The sequence below is a fragment of the Salmo trutta genome, chromosome 29 (assembly GCF_901001165.1).
Source record: "Salmo trutta chromosome 29, fSalTru1.1, whole genome shotgun sequence".
Lineage (NCBI taxonomy): Eukaryota > Metazoa > Chordata > Actinopteri > Salmoniformes > Salmonidae > Salmo > Salmo trutta.
In genome coordinates, this window is record NC_042985.1 from 22,031,202 (window position 1) to 22,054,535 (window position 23,334).

The following is a 23,334-nucleotide window of genomic DNA, read 5'->3' on the forward strand; positions in this document are numbered from 1 at the left end:
TCAACCACCACTCCTACACCAACTACTACAATCTTAACTTCAACAGCTCCATCTACAACAAAAACAACAACTCTGCCTTCCACCACTACTACAACTCCAACCTCTACTCCTACATCAACCTCAACAGGAGTATCAACTACTCAGTGCAATGGTGAAGAAAGTTGTGTGTGGTCAGACTGGATCAACCTTGGTGGGCCAACCTCTGGCTCTGAAGGTGGAGATAATGAATCCATTAAGAACATCATTGCCAGTGGTTATCACATTTGCTCAGCTCCAGAGGCAGTTGAATGTAGAGCAAAACAATACCCTGGACTTCAGATCTCTCAGCTTGGCCAAGACGTGACTTGCAATCCATCCGTTGGACTGATTTGTAAAAATATTAAGCAAGGTCTTCAGCAAAAGTGCTTCGATTATGAGATACGAGTGAAATGTTGCCAATGTCCTCCCACAACACACATCCCGACAACAACAACAACAACAACAACAACAACAACAACAGTTCCTTCGACCACCACTCCTACACCAACTACTACAATCTTAACTTCAACAGCTCCATCTACAACAAAAACAACAACTCTGCCTTCCACCACTACTACAACTCCAACCTCTACTCCTACATCAACCTCAACAGGAGTATCAACTACCCAGTGCAATGGTGAAGAAAGTTGTGTGTGGTCAGACTGGATCAACCTTGGTGGGCCAACCTCTGGCTCTGAAGGTGGAGATAATGAATCCATTAAGAACATCATTGCCAGTGGTTATCACATTTGCTCAGCTCCAGAGGCAGTTGAATGTAGAGCAAAACAATACCCTGGACTTCAGATCTCTCAGCTTGGCCAAGCCGTGACTTGCAATCCATCCGTTGGACTGATTTGTAAAAACAATAAGCAAGATCTTCAGCAAAAGTGCTTCGATTATGAGATACGAGTGAAATGTTGTCAATGTCCTCCCACAACACACATCCCGACAACAACAACAACAACAACAACAACAACAACAGTTCCTTCAACCACCACTCCTACACCAACTACTACAATCTTAACTTCAACAGCTCCATCTACAACAAAAACAACAACTCTGCCTTCCACCACTACTACAACTCCAACCTCTACTCCTACATCAACCTCAACAGGAGTATCAACTACCCAGTGCAATGGTGAAGAAAGTTGTGTGTGGTCAGACTGGATCAACCTTGGTGGGCCAACCTCTGGCTCTGAAGGTGGAGATAATGAATCCATTAAGAACATCATTGCCAGTGGTTATCACATTTGCTCAGCTCCAGAGGCAGTTGAATGTAGAGCAAAACAATACCCTGGACTTCAGATCTCTCAGCTTGGCCAAGACGTGACTTGCAATCCATCCGTTGGACTGATTTGTAAAAACAATAAGCAAGATCTTCAGCAAAAGTGCTTCGATTATGAGATACGAGTGAAATGTTGTCAATGTCCTCCCACAACACACATCCCGACAACAACAACAACAACAACAACAACAACAACAGTTCCTTCGACCACCACTCCTACACCCACTACTACAATCTTAACTTCGACAGCTCCATCTACAACAAAAACAACAACTCTGCCTTCCACCACTACTACAACTCCAACCTCTACTCCTACATCAACCTCAACAGGAGTATCAACTACTCAGTGCAATGGTGAAGAAAGTTGTGTGTGGTCAGACTGGATCAACCTTGGTGGGCCAACCTCTGGCTCTGAAGGTGGAGATAATGAATCCATTAAGAACATCATTGCCAGTGGTTATCACATTTGCTCAGCTCCAGAGGCAGTTGAATGTAGAGCAAAACAATACCCTGGACTTCAGATCTCTCAGCTTGGCCAAGACGTGACTTGCAATCCATCCGTTGGACTGATTTGTAAAAACAATAAGCAAGGTCTTCAGCAAAAGTGCTTCGATTATGAGATACGAGTGAAATGTTGCCAATGTCCTCCCACAACACACATCCCGACAACAACAACAACAACAACAACAACAACAACAGTTCCTTCGACCACCACTCCTACACCAACTACTACAATCTTAACTTCAACAGCTCCATCTACAACAAAAACAACAACTCTGCCTTCCACCACTACTACAACTCCAACCTCTACTCCTACATCAACCTCAACAGGAGTATCAACTACCCAGTGCAATGGTGAAGAAAGTTGTGTGTGGTCAGACTGGATCAACCTTGGTGGGCCAACCTCTGGCTCTGAAGGTGGAGATAATGAATCCATTAAGAACATCATTGCCAGTGGTTATCACATTTGCTCAGCTCCAGAGGCAGTTGAATGTAGAGCAAAACAATACCCTGGACTTCAGATCTCTCAGCTTGGCCAAGACGTGACTTGCAATCCATCCGTTGGACTGATTTGTAAAAACAATAAGCAAGATCTTCAGCAAAAGTGCTTCGATTATGAGATACGAGTGAAATGTTGTCAATGTCCTCCCACAACACACATCCCGACAACAACAACAACAACAACAACAACAGTTCCTTCGACCACCACTCCTACACCCACTACTACAATCTTAACTTCGACAGCTCCATCTACAACAAAAACAACAACTCTGCCTTCCACCACTACTACAACTCCAACCTCTACTCCTACATCAACCTCAACAGGAGTATCAACTACCCAGTGCAATGGTGAAGAAAGTTGTGTGTGGTCAGACTGGATCAACCTTGGTGGGCCAACCTCTGGCTCTGAAGGTGGAGATAATGAATCCATTAAGAACATCATTGCCAGTGGTTATCACATTTGCTCAGCTCCAGAGGCAGTTGAATGTAGAGCAAAACAATACCCTGGACTTCAGATCTCTCAGCTTGGCCAAGACGTGACTTGCAATCCATCCGTTGGACTGATTTGTAAAAACAATAAGCAAGATCTTCAGCAAAAGTGCTTCGATTATGAGATACGAGTGAAATGTTGTCAATGTCCTCCCACAACACACATCCCGACAACAACAACAACAACAACAACAACAGTTCCTTCGACCACCACTCCTACACCCACTACTACAATCTTAACTTCGACAGCTCCATCTACAACAAAAACAACAACTCTGCCTTCCACCACTACTACAACTCCAACCTCTACTCCTACATCAACCTCAACAGGAGTATCAACTACTCAGTGCAATGGTGAAGAAAGTTGTGTGTGGTCAGACTGGATCAACCTTGGTGGGCCAACCTCTGGCTCTGAAGGTGGAGATAATGAATCCATTAAGAACATCATTGCCAGTGGTTATCACATTTGCTCAGCTCCAGAGGCAGTTGAATGTAGAGCAAAACAATACCCTGGACTTCAGATCTCTCAGCTTGGCCAAGACGTGACTTGCAATCCATCCGTTGGACTGATTTGTAAAAACAATAAGCAAGGTCTTCAGCAAAAGTGCTTCGATTATGAGATACGAGTGAAATGTTGCCAATGTCCTCCCACAACACACATCCCGACAACAACAACAACAACAACAACAACAACAGTTCCTTCGACCACCACTCCTACACCAACTACTACAATCTTAACTTCAACAGCTCCATCTACAACAAAAACAACAACTCTGCCTTCCACCACTACTACAACTCCAACCTCTACTCCTACATCAACCTCAACAGGAGTATCAACTACTCAGTGCAATGGTGAAGAAAGTTGTGTGTGGTCAGACTGGATCAACCTTGGTGGGCCAACCTCTGGCTCTGAAGGTGGAGATAATGAATCCATTAAGAACATCATTGCCAGTGGTTATCACATTTGCTCAGCTCCAGAGGCAGTTGAATGTAGAGCAAAACAATACCCTGGACTTCAGATCTCTCAGCTTGGCCAAGACGTGACTTGCAATCCATCCGTTGGACTGATTTGTAAAAACAATAAGCAAGGTCTTCAGCAAAAGTGCTTCGATTATGAGATACGAGTGAAATGTTGCCAATGTCCTCCCACAACACACATCCCGACAACAACAACAACAACAACAACAACAACAACAACAACAGTTCCTTCGACCACCACTCCTACACCAACTACTACAATCTTAACTTCAACAGCTCCATCTACAACAAAAACAACAACTCTGCCTTCCACCACTACTACAACTCCAACCTCTACTCCTACATCAACCTCAACAGGAGTATCAACTACCCAGTGCAATGGTGAAGAAAGTTGTGTGTGGTCAGACTGGATCAACCTTGGTGGGCCAACCTCTGGCTCTGAAGGTGGAGATAATGAATCCATTAAGAACATCATTGCCAGTGGTTATCACATTTGCTCAGCTCCAGAGGCAGTTGAATGTAGAGCAAAACAATACCCTGGACTTCAGATCTCTCAGCTTGGCCAAGCCGTGACTTGCAATCCATCCGTTGGACTGATTTGTAAAAACAATAAGCAAGATCTTCAGCAAAAGTGCTTCGATTATGAGATACGAGTGAAATGTTGTCAATGTCCTCCCACAACACACATCCCGACAACAACAACAACAACAACAACAACAACAGTTTCTTCAACCACCACTCCTACACCAACTACTACAATCTTAACTTCAACAGCTCCATCTACAACAAAAACAACAACTCTGCCTTCCACCACTACTACAACTCCAACCTCTACTCCTACATCAACCTCAACAGGAGTATCAACTACCCAGTGCAATGGTGAAGAAAGTTGTGTGTGGTCAGACTGGATCAACCTTAGTGGGCCAACCTCTGGCTCTGAAGGTGGAGATAATGAATCCATTAAGAACATCATTGCCAGTGGTTATCACATTTGTTCAGCTCCAGAGGCAGTTGAATGTAGAGCAAAACAATACCCTGGACTTCAGATCTCTCAGCTTGGCCAAGACGTGACTTGCAATCCATCCGTTGGACTGATTTGTAAAAACAATAAGCAAGGTCTTCAGCAAAAGTGCTTCGATTATGAGATACGAGTGAAATGTTGTCAATGTCCTCCCACAACACACATCCCGACAACAACAACAACAACAACAACAACAACAACAACAACAACAACAGTTCCTTCGACCACCACTCCTACACCCACTACTACAATCTTAACTTCGACAGCTCCATCTACAACAAAAACAACAACTCTGCCTTCCACCACTACTACAACTCCAACCTCTACTCCTACATCAACCTCAACAGGAGTATCAACTACTCAGTGCAATGGTGAAGAAAGTTGTGTGTGGTCAGACTGGATCAACCTTGGTGGGCCAACCTCTGGCTCTGAAGGTGGAGATAATGAATCCATTAAGAACATCATTGCCAGTGGTTATCACATTTGCTCAGCTCCAGAGGCAGTTGAATGTAGAGCAAAACAATACCCTGGACTTCAGATCTCTCAGCTTGGCCAAGACGTGACTTGCAATCCATCCGTTGGACTGATTTGTAAAAACAATAAGCAAGGTCTTCAGCAAAAGTGCTTCGATTATGAGATACGAGTGAAATGTTGCCAATGTCCTCCCACAACACACATCCCGACAACAACAACAACAACAACAACAACAACAACAACAGTTCCTTCGACCACCACTCCTACACCAACTACTACAATCTTAACTTCAACAGCTCCATCTACAACAAAAACAACAACTCTGCCTTCCACCACTACTACAACTCCAACCTCTACTCCTACATCAACCTCAACAGGAGTATCAACTACCCAGTGCAATGGTGAAGAAAGTTGTGTGTGGTCAGACTGGATCAACCTTGGTGGGCCAACCTCTGGCTCTGAAGGTGGAGATAATGAATCCATTAAGAACATCATTGCCAGTGGTTATCACATTTGCTCAGCTCCAGAGGCAGTTGAATGTAGAGCAAAACAATACCCTGGACTTCAGATCTCTCAGCTTGGCCAAGACGTGACTTGCAATCCATCCGTTGGACTGATTTGTAAAAACAATAAGCAAGATCTTCAGCAAAAGTGCTTCGATTATGAGATACGAGTGAAATGTTGTCAATGTCCTCCCACAACACACATCCCGACAACAACAACAACAACAACAACAACAACAACAACAACAGTTCCTTCGACCACCACTCCTACACCCACTACTACAATCTTAACTTCGACAGCTCCATCTACAACAAAAACAACAACTCTGCCTTCCACCACTACTACAACTCCAACCTCTACTCCTACATCAACCTCAACAGGAGTATCAACTACTCAGTGCAATGGTGAAGAAAGTTGTGTGTGGTCAGACTGGATCAACCTTGGTGGGCCAACCTCTGGCTCTGAAGGTGGAGATAATGAATCCATTAAGAACATCATTGCCAGTGGTTATCACATTTGCTCAGCTCCAGAGGCAGTTGAATGTAGAGCAAAACAATACCCTGGACTTCAGATCTCTCAGCTTGGCCAAGACGTGACTTGCAATCCATCTGTTGGACTGATTTGTAAAAACAATAAGCAAGGTCTTCAGCAAAAGTGCTTCGATTATGAGATACGAGTGAAATGTTGCCAATGTCCTCCCACAACACACATTCCGACAACAACAACAACAACAACAACAACAACAACAACAACAACAACAACAGTTCCTTCGACCACCACTCCTACACCAACTACTACAATCTTAACTTCAACAGCTCCATCTACAACAAAAACAACAACTCTGCCTTCCACCACTACTACAACTCCAACCTCTACTCCTACATCAACCTCAACAGGAGTATCAACTACCCAGTGCAATGGTGAAGAAAGTTGTGTGTGGTCAGACTGGATCAACCTTGGTGGGCCAACCTCTGGCTCTGAAGGTGGAGATAATGAATCCATTAAGAACATCATTGCCAGTGGTTATCACATTTGCTCAGCTCCAGAGGCAGTTGAATGTAGAGCAAAACAATACCCTGGACTTCAGATCTCTCAGCTTGGCCAAGACGTGACTTGCAATCCATCCGTTGGACTGATTTGTAAAAACAATAAGCAAGATCTTCAGCAAAAGTGCTTCGATTATGAGATACGAGTGAAATGTTGTCAATGTCCTCCCACAACACACATCCCGACAACAACAACAACAACAACAACAACAACAGTTCCTTCGACCACCACTCCTACACCCACTACTACAATCTTAACTTCGACAGCTCCATCTACAACAAAAACAACAACTCTGCCTTCCACCACTACTACAACTCCAACCTCTACTCCTACATCAACCTCAACAGGAGTATCAACTACCCAGTGCAATGGTGAAGAAAGTTGTGTGTGGTCAGACTGGATCAACCTTGGTGGGCCAACCTCTGGCTCTGAAGGTGGAGATAATGAATCCATTAAGAACATCATTGCCAGTGGTTATCACATTTGCTCAGCTCCAGAGGCAGTTGAATGTAGAGCAAAACAATACCCTGGACTTCAGATCTCTCAGCTTGGCCAAGACGTGACTTGCAATCCATCCGTTGGACTGATTTGTAAAAACAATAAGCAAGATCTTCAGCAAAAGTGCTTCGATTATGAGATACGAGTGAAATGTTGTCAATGTCCTCCCACAACACACATCCCGACAACAACAACAACAACAACAACAACAACAACAACAACAACAACAACAGTTCCTTCGACCACCACTCCTACACCCACTACTACAATCTTAACTTCGACAGCTCCATCTACAACAAAAACAACAACTCTGCCTTCCACCACTACTACAACTCCAACCTCTACTCCTACATCAACCTCAACAGGAGTATCAACTACTCAGTGCAATGGTGAAGAAAGTTGTGTGTGGTCAGACTGGATCAACCTTGGTGGGCCAACCTCTGGCTCTGAAGGTGGAGATAATGAATCCATTAAGAACATCATTGCCAGTGGTTATCACATTTGCTCAGCTCCAGAGGCAGTTGAATGTAGAGCAAAACAATACCCTGGACTTCAGATCTCTCAGCTTGGCCAAGACGTGACTTGCAATCCATCCGTTGGACTGATTTGTAAAAACAATAAGCAAGGTCTTCAGCAAAAGTGCTTCGATTATGAGATACGAGTGAAATGTTGCCAATGTCCTCCCACAACACACATCCCGACAACAACAACAACAACAACAACAACAACAACAACAACAGTTCCTTCGACCACCACTCCTACACCAACTACTACAATCTTAACTTCAACAGCTCCATCTACAACAAAAACAACAACTCTGCCTTCCACCACTACTACAACTCCAACCTCTACTCCTACATCAACCTCAACAGGAGTATCAACTACCCAGTGCAATGGTGAAGAAAGTTGTGTGTGGTCAGACTGGATCAACCTTGGTGGGCCAACCTCTGGCTCTGAAGGTGGAGATAATGAATCCATTAAGAACATCATTGCCAGTGGTTATCACATTTGCTCAGCTCCAGAGGCAGTTGAATGTAGAGCAAAACAATACCCTGGACTTCAGATCTCTCAGCTTGGCCAAGACGTGACTTGCAATCCATCCGTTGGACTGATTTGTAAAAACAATAAGCAAGATCTTCAGCAAAAGTGCTTCGATTATGAGATACGAGTGAAATGTTGTCAATGTCCTCCCACAACACACATCCCGACAACAACAACAACAACAACAACAACAACAACAACAACAGTTCCTTCGACCACCACTCCTACACCCACTACTACAATCTTAACTTCGACAGCTCCATCTACAACAAAAACAACAACTCTGCCTTCCACCACTACTACAACTCCAACCTCTACTCCTACATCAACCTCAACAGGAGTATCAACTACTCAGTGCAATGGTGAAGAAAGTTGTGTGTGGTCAGACTGGATCAACCTTGGTGGGCCAACCTCTGGCTCTGAAGGTGGAGATAATGAATCCATTAAGAACATCATTGCCAGTGGTTATCACATTTGCTCAGCTCCAGAGGCAGTTGAATGTAGAGCAAAACAATACCCTGGACTTCAGATCTCTCAGCTTGGCCAAGACGTGACTTGCAATCCATCCGTTGGACTGATTTGTAAAAACAATAAGCAAGGTCTTCAGCAAAAGTGCTTCGATTATGAGATACGAGTGAAATGTTGCCAATGTCCTCCCACAACACACATCCCGACAACAACAACAACAACAACAACAACAACAGTTCCTTCGACCACCACTCCTACACCAACTACTACAATCTTAACTTCAACAGCTCCATCTACAACAAAAACAACAACTCTGCCTTCCACCACTACTACAACTCCAACCTCTACTCCTACATCAACCTCAACAGGAGTATCAACTACCCAGTGCAATGGTGAAGAAAGTTGTGTGTGGTCAGACTGGATCAACCTTGGTGGGCCAACCTCTGGCTCTGAAGGTGGAGATAATGAATCCATTAAGAACATCATTGCCAGTGGTTATCACATTTGCTCAGCTCCAGAGGCAGTTGAATGTAGAGCAAAACAATACCCTGGACTTCAGATCTCTCAGCTTGGCCAAGACGTGACTTGCAATCCATCCGTTGGACTGATTTGTAAAAACAATAAGCAAGATCTTCAGCAAAAGTGCTTCGATTATGAGATACGAGTGAAATGTTGTCAATGTCCTCCCACAACACACATCCCGACAACAACAACAACAACAACAACAACAACAGTTCCTTCGACCACCACTCCTACACCCACTACTACAATCTTAACTTCGACAGCTCCATCTACAACAAAAACAACAACTCTGCCTTCCACCACTACTACAACTCCAACCTCTACTCCTACATCAACCTCAACAGGAGTATCAACTACTCAGTGCAATGGTGAAGAAAGTTGTGTGTGGTCAGACTGGATCAACCTTGGTGGGCCAACCTCTGGCTCTGAAGGTGGAGATAATGAATCCATTAAGAACATCATTGCCAGTGGTTATCACATTTGCTCAGCTCCAGAGGCAGTTGAATGTAGAGCAAAACAATACCCTGGACTTCAGATCTCTCAGCTTGGCCAAGACGTGACTTGCAATCCATCCGTTGGACTGATTTGTAAAAACAATAAGCAAGGTCTTCAGCAAAAGTGCTTCGATTATGAGATACGAGTGAAATGTTGCCAATGTCCTCCCACAACACACATCCCGACAACAACAACAACAACAACAACAACAACAACAACAGTTCCTTCGACCACCACTCCTACACCAACTACTACAATCTTAACTTCAATAGCTCCATCTACAACAAAAACAACAACTCTGCCTTCCACCACTACTACAACTCCAACCTCTACTCCTACATCAACCTCAACAGGAGTATCAACTACCCAGTGCAATGGTGAAGAAAGTTGTGTGTGGTCAGACTGGATCAACCTTGGTGGGCCAACCTCTGGCTCTGAAGGTGGAGATAATGAATCCATTAAGAACATCATTGCCAGTGGTTATCACATTTGCTCAGCTCCAGAGGCAGTTGAATGTAGAGCAAAACAATACCCTGGACTTCAGATCTCTCAGCTTGGCCAAGACGTGACTTGCAATCCATCCGTTGGACTGATTTGTAAAAACAATAAGCAAGATCTTCAGCAAAAGTGCTTCGATTATGAGATACGAGTGAAATGTTGTCAATGTCCTCCCACAACACACATCCCGACAACAACAACAACAACAACAACAACAACAACAGTTCCTTCGACCACCACTCCTACACCCACTACTACAATCTTAACTTCGACAGCTCCATCTACAACAAAAACAACAACTCTGCCTTCCACCACTACTACAACTCCAACCTCTACTCCTACATCAACCTCAACAGGAGTATCAACTACTCAGTGCAATGGTGAAGAAAGTTGTGTGTGGTCAGACTGGATCAACCTTGGTGGGCCAACCTCTGGCTCTGAAGGTGGAGATAATGAATCCATTAAGAACATCATTGCCAGTGGTTATCACATTTGCTCAGCTCCAGAGGCAGTTGAATGTAGAGCAAAACAATACCCTGGACTTCAGATCTCTCAGCTTGGCCAAGACGTGACTTGCAATCCATCCGTTGGACTGATTTGTAAAAACAATAAGCAAGGTCTTCAGCAAAAGTGCTTCGATTATGAGATACGAGTGAAATGTTGCCAATGTCCTCCCACAACACACATCCCGACAACAACAACAACAACAACAACAACAACAACAGTTCCTTCGACCACCACTCCTACACCAACTACTACAATCTTAACTTCAACAGCTCCATCTACAACAAAAACAACAACTCTGCCTTCCACCACTACTACAACTCCAACCTCTACTCCTACATCAACCTCAACAGGAGTATCAACTACCCAGTGCAATGGTGAAGAAAGTTGTGTGTGGTCAGACTGGATCAACCTTGGTGGGCCAACCTCTGGCTCTGAAGGTGGAGATAATGAATCCATTAAGAACATCATTGCCAGTGGTTATCACATTTGCTCAGCTCCAGAGGCAGTTGAATGTAGAGCAAAACAATACCCTGGACTTCAGATCTCTCAGCTTGGCCAAGACGTGACTTGCAATCCATCCGTTGGACTGATTTGTAAAAACAATAAGCAAGATCTTCAGCAAAAGTGCTTCGATTATGAGATACGAGTGAAATGTTGTCAATGTCCTCCCACAACACACATCCCGACAACAACAACAACAACAACAACAACAACAGTTCCTTCGACCACCACTCCTACACCCACTACTACAATCTTAACTTCGACAGCTCCATCTACAACAAAAACAACAACTCTGCCTTCCACCACTACTACAACTCCAACCTCTACTCCTACATCAACCTCAACAGGAGTATCAACTACTCAGTGCAATGGTGAAGAAAGTTGTGTGTGGTCAGACTGGATCAACCTTGGTGGGCCAACCTCTGGCTCTGAAGGTGGAGATAATGAATCCATTAAGAACATCATTGCCAGTGGTTATCACATTTGCTCAGCTCCAGAGGCAGTTGAATGTAGAGCAAAACAATACCCTGGACTTCAGATCTCTCAGCTTGGCCAAGACGTGACTTGCAATCCATCCGTTGGACTGATTTGTAAAAACAATAAGCAAGGTCTTCAGCAAAAGTGCTTCGATTATGAGATACGAGTGAAATGTTGCCAATGTCCTCCCACAACACACATCCCGACAACAACAACAACAACAACAACAACAACAACAACAGTTCCTTCGACCACCACTCCTACACCAACTACTACAATCTTAACTTCAACAGCTCCATCTACAACAAAAACAACAACTCTGCCTTCCACCACTACTACAACTCCAACCTCTACTCCTACATCAACCTCAACAGGAGTATCAACTACCCAGTGCAATGGTGAAGAAAGTTGTGTGTGGTCAGACTGGATCAACCTTGGTGGGCCAACCTCTGGCTCTGAAGGTGGAGATAATGAATCCATTAAGAACATCATTGCCAGTGGTTATCACATTTGCTCAGCTCCAGAGGCAGTTGAATGTAGAGCAAAACAATACCCTGGACTTCAGATCTCTCAGCTTGGCCAAGACGTGACTTGCAATCCATCCGTTGGACTGATTTGTAAAAACAATAAGCAAGATCTTCAGCAAAAGTGCTTCGATTATGAGATACGAGTGAAATGTTGTCAATGTCCTCCCACAACACACACCCCGACAACAACAACAACAACAACAACAACAACAGTTCCTTCGACCACCACTCCTACACCCACTACTACAATCTTAACTTCGACAGCTCCATCTACAACAAAAACAACAACTCTGCCTTCCACCACTACTACAACTCCAACCTCTACTCCTACATCAACCTCAACAGGAGTATCAACTACCCAGTGCAATGGTGAAGAAAGTTGTGTGTGGTCAGACTGGATCAACCTTGGTGGGCCAACCTCTGGCTCTGAAGGTGGAGATAATGAATCCATTAAGAACATCATTGCCAGTGGTTATCACATTTGCTCAGCTCCAGAGGCAGTTGAATGTAGAGCAAAACAATACCCTGGACTTCAGATCTCTCAGCTTGGCCAAGACGTGACTTGCAATCCATCCGTTGGACTGATTTGTAAAAACAATAAGCAAGATCTTCAGCAAAAGTGCTTCGATTATGAGATACGAGTGAAATGTTGTCAATGTCCTCCCACAACACACATCCCGACAACAACAACAACAACAACAACAACAACAACAACAACAACAACAACAGTTCCTTCGACCACCACTCCTACACCCACTACTACAATCTTAACTTCGACAGCTCCATCTACAACAAAAACAACAACTCTGCCTTCCACCACTACTACAACTCCAACCTCTACTCCTACATCAACCTCAACAGGAGTATCAACTACTCAGTGCAATGGTGAAGAAAGTTGTGTGTGGTCAGACTGGATCAACCTTGGTGGGCCAACCTCTGGCTCTGAAGGTGGAGATAATGAATCCATTAAGAACATCATTGCCAGTGGTTATCACATTTGCTCAGCTCCAGAGGCAGTTGAATGTAGAGCAAAACAATACCCTGGACTTCAGATCTCTCAGCTTGGCCAAGACGTGACTTGCAATCCATCCGTTGGACTGATTTGTAAAAACAATAAGCAAGGTCTTCAGCAAAAGTGCTTCGATTATGAGATACGAGTGAAATGTTGCCAATGTCCTCCCACAACACACATCCCGACAACAACAACAACAACAACAACAACAATAACAACAGTTCCTTCGACCACCACTCCTACACCAACTACTACAATCTTAACTTCAACAGCTCCATCTACAACAAAAACAACAACTCTGCCTTCCACCACTACTACAACTCCAACCTCTACTCCTACATCAACCTCAACAGGAGTATCAACTACCCAGTGCAATGGTGAAGAAAGTTGTGTGTGGTCAGACTGGATCAACCTTGGTGGGCCAACCTCTGGCTCTGAAGGTGGAGATAATGAATCCATTAAGAACATCATTGCCAGTGGTTATCACATTTGCTCAGCTCCAGAGGCAGTTGAATGTAGAGCAAAACAATACCCTGGACTTCAGATCTCTCAGCTTGGCCAAGACGTGACTTGCAATCCATCCGTTGGACTGATTTGTAAAAACAATAAGCAAGATCTTCAGCAAAAGTGCTTCGATTATGAGATACGAGTGAAATGTTGTCAATGTCCTCCCACAACACACATCCCGACAACAACAACAACAACAACAACAACAACAACAACAGTTCCTTCGACAACCACTCCTACACCCACTACTACAATCTTAACTTCGACAGCTCCATCTACAACAAAAACAGCAACTCTGCCTTCCACCACTACTACAACTCCAACCTCTACTCCTACATCAACCTCAACAGGAGTATCAACTACTCAGTGCAATGGTGAAGAAAGTTGTGTGTGGTCAGACTGGATCAACCTTGGTGGGCCAACCTCTGGCTCTGAAGGTGGAGATAATGAATCCATTAAGAACATCATTGCCAGTGGTTATCACATTTGCTCAGCTCCAGAGGCAGTTGAATGTAGAGCAAAACAATACCCTGGACTTCAGATCTCTCAGCTTGGCCAAGACGTGACTTGCAATCCATCCGTTGGACTGATTTGTAAAAACAATAAGCAAGGTCTTCAGCAAAAGTGCTTCGATTATGAGATACGAGTGAAATGTTGCCAATGTCCTCCCACAACACACATCCCGACAACAACAACAACAACAGTTCCTTCGACCACCACTCCTACACCAACTACTACAATCTTAACTTCAACAGCTCCATCTACAACAAAAACAACAACTCTGCCTTCCACCACTACTACAACTCCAACCTCTACTCCTACATCAACCTCAACAGGAGTATCAACTACCCAGTGCAATGGTGAAGAAAGTTGTGTGTGGTCAGACTGGATCAACCTTGGTGGGCCAACCTCTGGCTCTGAAGGTGGAGATAATGAATCCATTAAGAACATCATTGCCAGTGGTTATCACATTTGCTCAGCTCCAGAGGCAGTTGAATGTAGAGCAAAACAATACCCTGGACTTCAGATCTCTCAGCTTGGCCAAGACGTGACTTGCAATCCATCCGTTGGACTGATTTGTAAAAACAATAAGCAAGATCTTCAGCAAAAGTGCTTCGATTATGAGATACGAGTGAAATGTTGTCAATGTCCTCCCACAACACACATCCCGACAACAACAACAACAACAACAACAACAACAGTTCCTTCGACCACCACTCCTACACCCACTACTACAATCTTAACTTCGACAGCTCCATCTACAACAAAAACAACAACTCTGCCTTCCACCACTACTACAACTCCAACCTCTACTCCTACATCAACCTCAACAGGAGTATCAACTACTCAGTGCAATGGTGAAGAAAGTTGTGTGTGGTCAGACTGGATCAACCTTGGTGGGCCAACCTCTGGCTCTGAAGGTGGAGATAATGAATCCATTAAGAACATCATTGCCAGTGGTTATCACATTTGCTCAGCTCCAGAGGCAGTTGAATGTAGAGCAAAACAATACCCTGGACTTCAGATCTCTCAGCTTGGCCAAGACGTGACTTGCAATCCATCCGTTGGACTGATTTGTAAAAACAATAAGCAAGGTCTTCAGCAAAAGTGCTTTGATTATGAGATACGAGTGAAATGTTGCCAATGTCCTCCCACAACACACATCCCGACAACAACAACAACAACAACAGTTCCTTCGACCACCACTCCTACACCAACTACTACAATCTTAACTTCAACAGCTCCATCTACAACAAAAACAACAACTCTGCCTTCCACCACTACTACAACTCCAACCTCTACTCCTACATCAACCTCAACAGGAGTATCAACTACTCAGTGCAATGGTGAAGAAAGTTGTGTGTGGTCAGACTGGATCAACCTTGGTGGGCCAACCTCTGGCTCTGAAGGTGGAGATAATGAATCCATTAAGAACATCATTGCCAGTGGTTATCACATTTGCTCAGCTCCAGAGGCAGTTGAATGTAGAGCAAAACAATACCCTGGACTTCAGATCTCTCAGCTTGGCCAAGACGTGACTTGCAATCCATCCGTTGGACTGATTTGTAAAAACAATAAGCAAGGTCTTCAGCAAAAGTGCTTCGATTATGAGATACGAGTGAAATGTTGCCAATGTCCTCCCACAACACACATCCCGACAACAACAACAACAACAACAACAACAACAGTTCCTTCGACCACCACTCCTACACCAACTACTACAATCTTAACTTCAACAGCTCCATCTACAACAAAAACAACAACTCTGCCTTCCACCACTACTACAACTCCAACCTCTACTCCTACATCAACCTCAACAGGAGTATCAACTACCCAGTGCAATGGTGAAGAAAGTTGTGTGTGGTCAGACTGGATCAACCTTGGTGGGCCAACCTCTGGCTCTGAAGGTGGAGATAATGAATCCATTAAGAACATCATTGCCAGTGGTTATCACATTTGCTCAGCTCCAGAGGCAGTTGAATGTAGAGCAAAACAATACCCTGGACTTCAGATCTCTCAGCTTGGCCAAGACGTGACTTGCAATCCATCCGTTGGACTGATTTGTAAAAACAATAAGCAAGGTCTTCAGCAAAAGTGCTTCGATTATGAGATACGAGTGAAATGTTGTCAATGTCCTCCCACAACACACATCCCGACAACAACAACAACAACAACAACAACAACAACAACAGTTCCTTCGACCACCACTCCTACACCCACTACTACAATCTTAACTTCGACAGCTACATCTACAACAAAAACAACAACTCTGCCTTCCACCACTACTACAACTCCAACCTCTACTCCTACATCAACCTCAACAGGAGTATCAACTACCCAGTGCAATGGTGAAGAAAGTTGTGTCTGGTCAGACTGGATCAACCTTGGTGGGCCAACCTCTGGCTCTGAAGGTGGAGATAATGAATCCATTAAGAACATCATTGCCAGTGGTTATCACATTTGCTCAGCTCCAGAGGCAGTTGAATGTAGAGCAAAACAATACCCTGGACTTCAGATCTCTCAGCTTGGCCAAGACGTGACTTGCAATCCATCCGTTGGACTGATTTGTAAAAACAATAAGCAAGATCTTCAGCAAAAGTGCTTCGATTATGAGATACGAGTGAAATGTTGTCAATGTCCTCCCACAACACTCATCCCAACCACCACAGAATTGGTTCCCACGACAGTAACAACAACAACTCAGCCACCCATCACTAGTACTTTTCCTACAACCTCATTTCCTGTAATTACTGGTAGAACGACAACACCAACATCTCCATCCACTGAACTTATTTGTTCTTGCCTTTTCAATCATCGTTATTTCTCCGTTGGTAAGTTTTTATTTTCCACCTATTCACAATCGAAACCTTTTGTATATTACCATTAGTTCAACCATTAGTAATGTTCAATTTATATTGAATTATACATGTTAAATTGTACAAAATGTAATACTCTTCAAAATTCTTTCAGGCTCAATTGTTTACAATGTCTCTGACCATGATGGATGGTGCTACATTGGTCTCTGCAACAAGACTTGCAAAGTAGAAGTCCATTCCGTCAGATGTGGTGTTCCAACTACCCCAGTTACTACTACTTCACCCACCACTACACTGCTCCCAACAATAACAATACCACATACGACAGAAAGACCAACCACCACCCCAAAATTTCCATCTGAGCAACACTGTCCCCATGAACATCCTCCAAAACAGGTATTATCTCTTCTATAGATAATAACTTTTTTGGAAACATTCCATAGGAATTATTATTTACAAAAGCGTGATTAATAAAAAAAAAAGAATTGAATGATTTTGTATACATTTCCTGTAAGCCTAATACTTTTCTGTGTTTGTAGAATGGTGACACCTGGAAACATAACCAGTGCACCAACGGAACATGTGCCAACGGGAAAGTTATCTATGAGCATGTACATTGTGAGACTCCGAAGCCTATAGCATGTGAAAATAACTATCCTCCAATCAAAGTGTATGACGAATCTGGATGCTGTTTCCACTATGAGTGTCAATGTAAGTTCACAACAAATTAAAACAAGTGTTTATTCTTTGTGTCACAAAATCCACTTTTACTATTGATTTTAGTTCAAAATCTGAAAAAGAATCCTTACTGTTGACTGGTTTAGCGTTATCTTATAGTTAATAGCAGTAAATGTATACGAATGTCTCACATTGGAAACATTTCAGCACCACACTATTCATTTAGCAATAAAACATTCCATATCCGTGTCCTTCTAAATGCTAATTGTTCTCTTCTTACTAAGGTATCTGCTATGGTTGGGGAGACCCTCACTATGTCACCTTTGATGGAACATACTATGGCTTCCAAGGAAATTGTTCTTACGTCTTGGTCAAAGAAATCCTGCCAAAGTACAACTTCAGTGTGGTAATCGACAATTACTATTGTGATGCCCCAGATGGACTTTCCTGCCCTCAGTCTCTGACAATTTATTACCAATCTTACAAGATATTCATGACCAAGAAGGATGTTGATGGAGTTTTCACAAGTCTGGTAATTAAAATATCTCAAATACTGTATGTTCAAGACATTTTCTGTTGTTTTTCCTATAATAGAGATTAGATTTTCGATTAGCTTAAATATTGATTAGCTTTCATTTAAGATGGATTTACTTCCTCTATGTATTAGATATAGGAAATATTGGGTATATAAATTATTGTAACCATTTTGTCTATCTCTTAATATTTTTGACTTAGATTTATGTAAACCAGCAACGCATCATCCCAGCATATGAGACCAAGGACTTCCGCATCACAGACAACGGAATTGAAACCCTTTTAGTCATACCAGCAATTAATGCCAAGGTGTCTTTCACTGGTCTTATGTTTAGCATATACCTGCCCTGGGACAAGTTCAGTGGCAACACTGAGGGACAGTGTGGTGGGTACAGGTGTTTTATGGTCACTCTGTTACCATGATTACCCCATGATGTCTCATTGTCTAACGATGGTTTTCAATCTTATTCAGGTACATGTGACAACAACCGGACAGATGACTGCCGCTTGCCAAATGGGACTATTGATTCATCTTGTCCAGACATGGCACACCAATGGCATGTTGCTGACCACAATAACAGTCAGTGCACACCACCACCAGAGCTGACACCAACACAACCACCAGGCTGCGATCCACCCATTTGTCATCTCATTCAAAGCAAGTAAGTAGCAATTAGTATTCACAATAAATCTCCTCTGTAGTATCGATAACCTCTCAATCAGAATAATCTCAGTGCGAACAATAACTTGACATACTAAAACACGGCAATCATTTGACAAAGCCTGATGACAAAACAAAGTGAATTAACATATTTAAGTATCTACTCTAACTGAAGCGTGACGTCTTTTCAAGGGTCTTTGAGAGTTGCCATAAGATAATCCCCTACGAGCCATTCATTGTGGCATGTATCTTTGATGTGTGTTATATGGATGATGTTACCATTGGCTGCACCAGCTTGCAGACCTATGCTGATGCATGTGCACAAGCAGGAGTCTGTATTGAGTGGAGAAATTATACAAATGGACAATGTGGTAAGTAGGTGACTCCGCAAGACCATAAAGCTCAGACAGCCTCTCTATGATGTAGCTTATTGGTTATTAACCTTTTTATCTCACCCGCTACAGACTTCACATGCGAGAAACCCAAGGTTTATAATGCCTGCGGTCCACAAGTTGAACCAACCTGTAATGCCTGGTATGTATAATGCTGTTGTTGTTCAGTGGGTGGGTATAACGATTAGGAAAAGTCTCTCAGCTATTGAAACTTTTTTGAATATCTCTGCAGGTACAATTTCAAATTCATCCAGACTCAAAATGAGTTCAGCGTCATGGGAGATATACAATTGGAGGGATGCTATTGCCCGCCTGGTACCACTTTGATGAGTTCCAGCTCAAACTACTGTATCCCCAGCTGTGGTAAGAATGGTCAAATAACAGCACTGTATATTGAGGGAGTGGTGACTTAAAGTATTGTGCTGTGATAGAAGCTACATCCTGCTGACCTTCACTTTGGGAAGCACAAAGTGTTAATTGTTCATTGCTACTGGTTTACCTATTTGTAAAAAATTTTTTTTTTAAAAATGTCCACAGCATTTTTCACAGATACTTCAATGGTGTGGGTTTTGGTTTATTTTGATTGATATTGATTTCATCAAGTGATTCCGGTACATACAGTACATTATCAAAACAAAGTCGTGGAATGGACTTCAATGACTTTGTTTTTAATGTATTTTTTTTCTCTTTGGTTCATCAGATATTTGCCCATTGCCAAATGGAGAATGGAAAGAGGTAAAATTGTGTTTGAATTTCACTCACAGGTTTTAGGAGGGAAGAAAAACTATTAATTTCTGATATACACGTTAACATCATGTGGGTAGTTCACTTTTGACAATCATGTATAATAATGTATGCAATAATAATAACTATAATAATAATAATAATAATAATGTATTACATTTCTATAGTGCTTTTCATAGAACCTCAAAGCGCTTCAGTAATTTATGATTCCACAAACTGAATGATTGAACTTTGTACTGGTAGGATCCATACAAACCTTGATGTGCTTAAATTGTTCCTCATTGCAGGCTAATGAGACCTGGGTGAGCAACTGCCAGGATTGTGTGTGTGACCCGTACAGTCTGGAAATCCAGTGCCAGCCTGTGGCATGCCAACACCAGCCTCCTCTCACCTGTGATCAGGAGGGCCAAGTTAAGGTCGTTGAAACCGTTGACTGTTGTCAAAAGGACAAATGCGGTGAGTGACTTTGGATAATATGCTCTTTATGGGGGCTTTGGAACAACTCTGTAAAAACATTTACATTTTTGGTGATTACCTAATATATGCAACCAATGTGGCCATTTGCATGATTTTTTGAAGCAATAGTTTTTTTCTTTCCAAACAGAGTGTGATGTCACACGATGCTCTACTTCCAAGATAACTTGTCCAGTCGGATTCGAGACAGATGCAACTATGGGAGTCTGCTGCCCAACTTATCAATGCGGTGAGTATGCATCTGCATGTGCTTGAGTGTGCGTGTACAGTATTTGTGGATATTATAGAAATCCCAACATGTTAGTTGCAGTTTTGAATGATTATCCATGTTCTTTGCCCCACAGTGCCAAAGGATGTCTGTGTGTTTAACAACACTGAATATCAGGTGCGAATGCATTCTATGCTATGTTATTTGGCCAGTCCCACCACTTATAAATTATCAACACTTTTGAATGTAACTTAATAAAAGAGGACAATGTTATTTTACTTGCATACGTTAATAAAAAAATAAGTTAAATTAAAGAAATACCTTCATTAAGCTATCAGGGTGCCAACAATATTTTTTGGTCAATCCATGTATGAGATTAGATAGGACAAAAAAAAAGCGTCTCAATTCATAGATTTTCCATTGAAATATTGTATTTTCTCATTCCAGCCTGGTGCCAATGTTCACGGGGACAAGTGTAAGAATTGTGTGTGTGGTGACAGGGTGGATGCCCAAACCCATCTACATATCATTGACTGTCAACCTACTGAATGTGACACTCACTGCCAGCAGGTAAGTGATCGCCATTGACACATCGACACCCTTTGGCCTCATTATGTAATTCAACAAACTTTGTGTAATGTGAGTCCTTATCCATGTCAAAATATTATAATAACACTGATTCCTCTGTGTCCACTATTGGGCTACTAATGGATAAGTGTAATTTACTAGTGAGTTACCAGGATCACACATTGGTATAAGAGAGATCATGTGCACATCATAACGATTTTCTCCTCTCTGGTCTGTTTTCTTCCTTTCAGGGTTATGATCATCAAGCTGTTCCTGGGCAGTGTTGTGGGAAGTGTGTACAGACAAGCTGTGTGGTTATGCTGCCAGATAATACCACACACACTATTCAGGTAAAATAGCATCAGGCAGCATTATTTATCTCTCGCACAGATTCGCAAATTGTATTTTTTTTTTAACAATTCATAAAACATATCAGTCCTATTTCGCTTGATTATTTAAAAAGAGCAACATGACATTTTTATCTAGCACTCAAGTGTTACACAAAATAACTATCTTACCAATGATATAGTATATCTTATCTTATATCATTTGAAGAATCTCCTGTTGATATATTTCACATTCTCACCTCTACAGCCTGGTTCTGTCTGGATACCATCTGGAGACAAGTGTCTCAAGTTTGAGTGCGTAAAGATTATGGACCAATTCATCCCAATTGAGGCTAAGACTGTGTGCCCTGACTTCCACCCAGAAGACTGCATAAACGTACGTTCCAATAACTATCTGGCAAATTATCTGGGTCTTGGAAACTAGCCCATTTAAAAACTGGACAATGTGCAAATTCATACTTGTGAAATACAGTTTAAATATGCCCAGTCGCTCAGACCAAGGCCTGTTGCTTAATATAGTATACCTACTGTGTATTTATGTGAGGTTATTGACACCTGCTGCTTAAAGTGAACAGTGCAAGAACACTGCACTGAAAAACATGTGGAGTGAGTTTGGTAAATGCTACGTCAGTGACTTAAAAATGTTCTTGTTTTTTCTTCCATTTTCTTGTTTTTAAGGGAACTGAAGTCATTGCGCCAGATGGTTGCTGCCATGTCTGTGAGTGTCTTTTTAACACCATCCTTTTTGATAGACATTTGTAAATCATTCTTGCCCTTTATCATGCATTGAAAAAAGTATTTTAGCTTTTGAAATTGTCACTTTTGTGTGCAGGTATTCCAATATATAAGCCATGCAATGTGACAAAGGGAAAAGTGTACCTGAACAGCAATGGCTGCAAGTCTGCAAATGAGGTGGAAATGACAACATGCGGTGGATCCTGTGGCACCTACGCCATGTGAGTATTTTGATCATTCCTAAATATTTCAGGAACACTAACACATTAATCCTCCCAATTAAACAGAATTGGGATGCCTGTCTAAATGCAAACTACAAATTATATTTTCACTAATATGTTATGTTACAATGGCTGTGTTTACGAAGGCAGCCCAATTCTGATATTCTTCCCAATTATTGTCAAAAGAGCTCATCTGATTGGTCAAAAGATCGGAATTAGGCTGCCTGTGTAAACGCAGCCAATGTTATATAATTACAACTGCTACCATCATTACTTCCACATAATGACATCGCCTCTCCTTTCTGTTTTCAGGTATTCTCTTGAGGCCAACATGATGGAGCGCTCTTGTACCTGCTGCCGGGAAGTATCCACCACCAAGAAGAAAGTGGAGATGATCTGCCCAGATGGATCAAAGTTCAACCACTCCTACATCCACATCAATAAATGTGGCTGCCAGAGGACAGAATGCGTGACCCCAGAGGCGACCCAGGTCACAAGGTCACGACGCAGGAGAAGATGAATGACTCTCCACTACCATCCCTTTACTGCTTAGATTCGTTTTCTATTTCTATTGAACTTGTTCAC

The 23,334-nt window shown here is 42.6% G+C and overlaps 4 protein-coding genes across 4 annotated transcripts; all 4 read left to right on the top strand.

Annotated features, from left to right (window-relative positions):
- The first annotated feature begins 1,153 nt into the window (after positions 1-1,153).
- LOC115167586 (mucin-2-like) lies at positions 1,154-5,168 on the top strand. The gene is made up of 4 exons (XM_029722158.1): positions 1,154-1,175; positions 1,538-2,222; positions 4,035-4,702; positions 5,158-5,168. The coding sequence occupies exons 1-4, from the start codon at positions 1,154-1,156 to the stop codon at positions 5,166-5,168; spliced, it is 1,386 nt and encodes a 461-aa protein (XP_029578018.1).
- A 1,321-nt stretch (positions 5,169-6,489) lies between these two features.
- On the top strand, positions 6,490-7,709 carry LOC115167587 (mucin-2-like; the record flags this gene model as incomplete). The annotated part of the gene is made up of 2 exons (XM_029722159.1): positions 6,490-7,253; positions 7,682-7,709. Coding segments are annotated over 2 exons (792 nt in total), but the record flags the coding sequence as incomplete, so codon positions are not given.
- An 841-nt stretch (positions 7,710-8,550) lies between these two features.
- On the top strand, positions 8,551-9,719 carry LOC115167588 (mucin-2-like; the record flags this gene model as incomplete). Its single annotated transcript, XM_029722160.1, has 2 exons — positions 8,551-9,281; positions 9,692-9,719. Coding segments are annotated over 2 exons (759 nt in total), but the record flags the coding sequence as incomplete, so codon positions are not given.
- A 497-nt stretch (positions 9,720-10,216) lies between these two features.
- Positions 10,217-11,723, top strand: LOC115167591 (mucin-2-like). The gene is made up of 3 exons (XM_029722168.1): positions 10,217-10,238; positions 10,601-11,285; positions 11,696-11,723. The coding sequence occupies exons 1-3, from the start codon at positions 10,217-10,219 to the stop codon at positions 11,721-11,723; spliced, it is 735 nt and encodes a 244-aa protein (XP_029578028.1).
- Positions 11,724-23,334: the final 11,611 nt, after the last annotated feature.

Bases quoted from the DNA above. Each gene is read 5' to 3' on its own strand.
- LOC115167586 (XM_029722158.1), top strand. From the start codon at position 1,154: ATGGTGAAGAAAGTTGTGTGTG. The intron at 1,176-1,537 runs GTCAGACTGGAT...CCACTACTACAA, and splicing joins GGTGAAGAAAGTTGTGTGTG to TCTTAACTTCGACAGCTCCA. The intron at 2,223-4,034 runs TGGAGATAATGA...AACTACTACAAT, and splicing joins CCAACCTCTGGCTCTGAAGG to CTTAACTTCAACAGCTCCAT.
- LOC115167591 (XM_029722168.1), top strand. From the start codon at position 10,217: ATGGTGAAGAAAGTTGTGTGTG. The intron at 10,239-10,600 runs GTCAGACTGGAT...CCACTACTACAA, and splicing joins GGTGAAGAAAGTTGTGTGTG to TCTTAACTTCGACAGCTCCA. The intron at 11,286-11,695 runs TGGAGATAATGA...CAACCTCAACAG, and splicing joins CCAACCTCTGGCTCTGAAGG to GAGTATCAACTACTCAGTGC.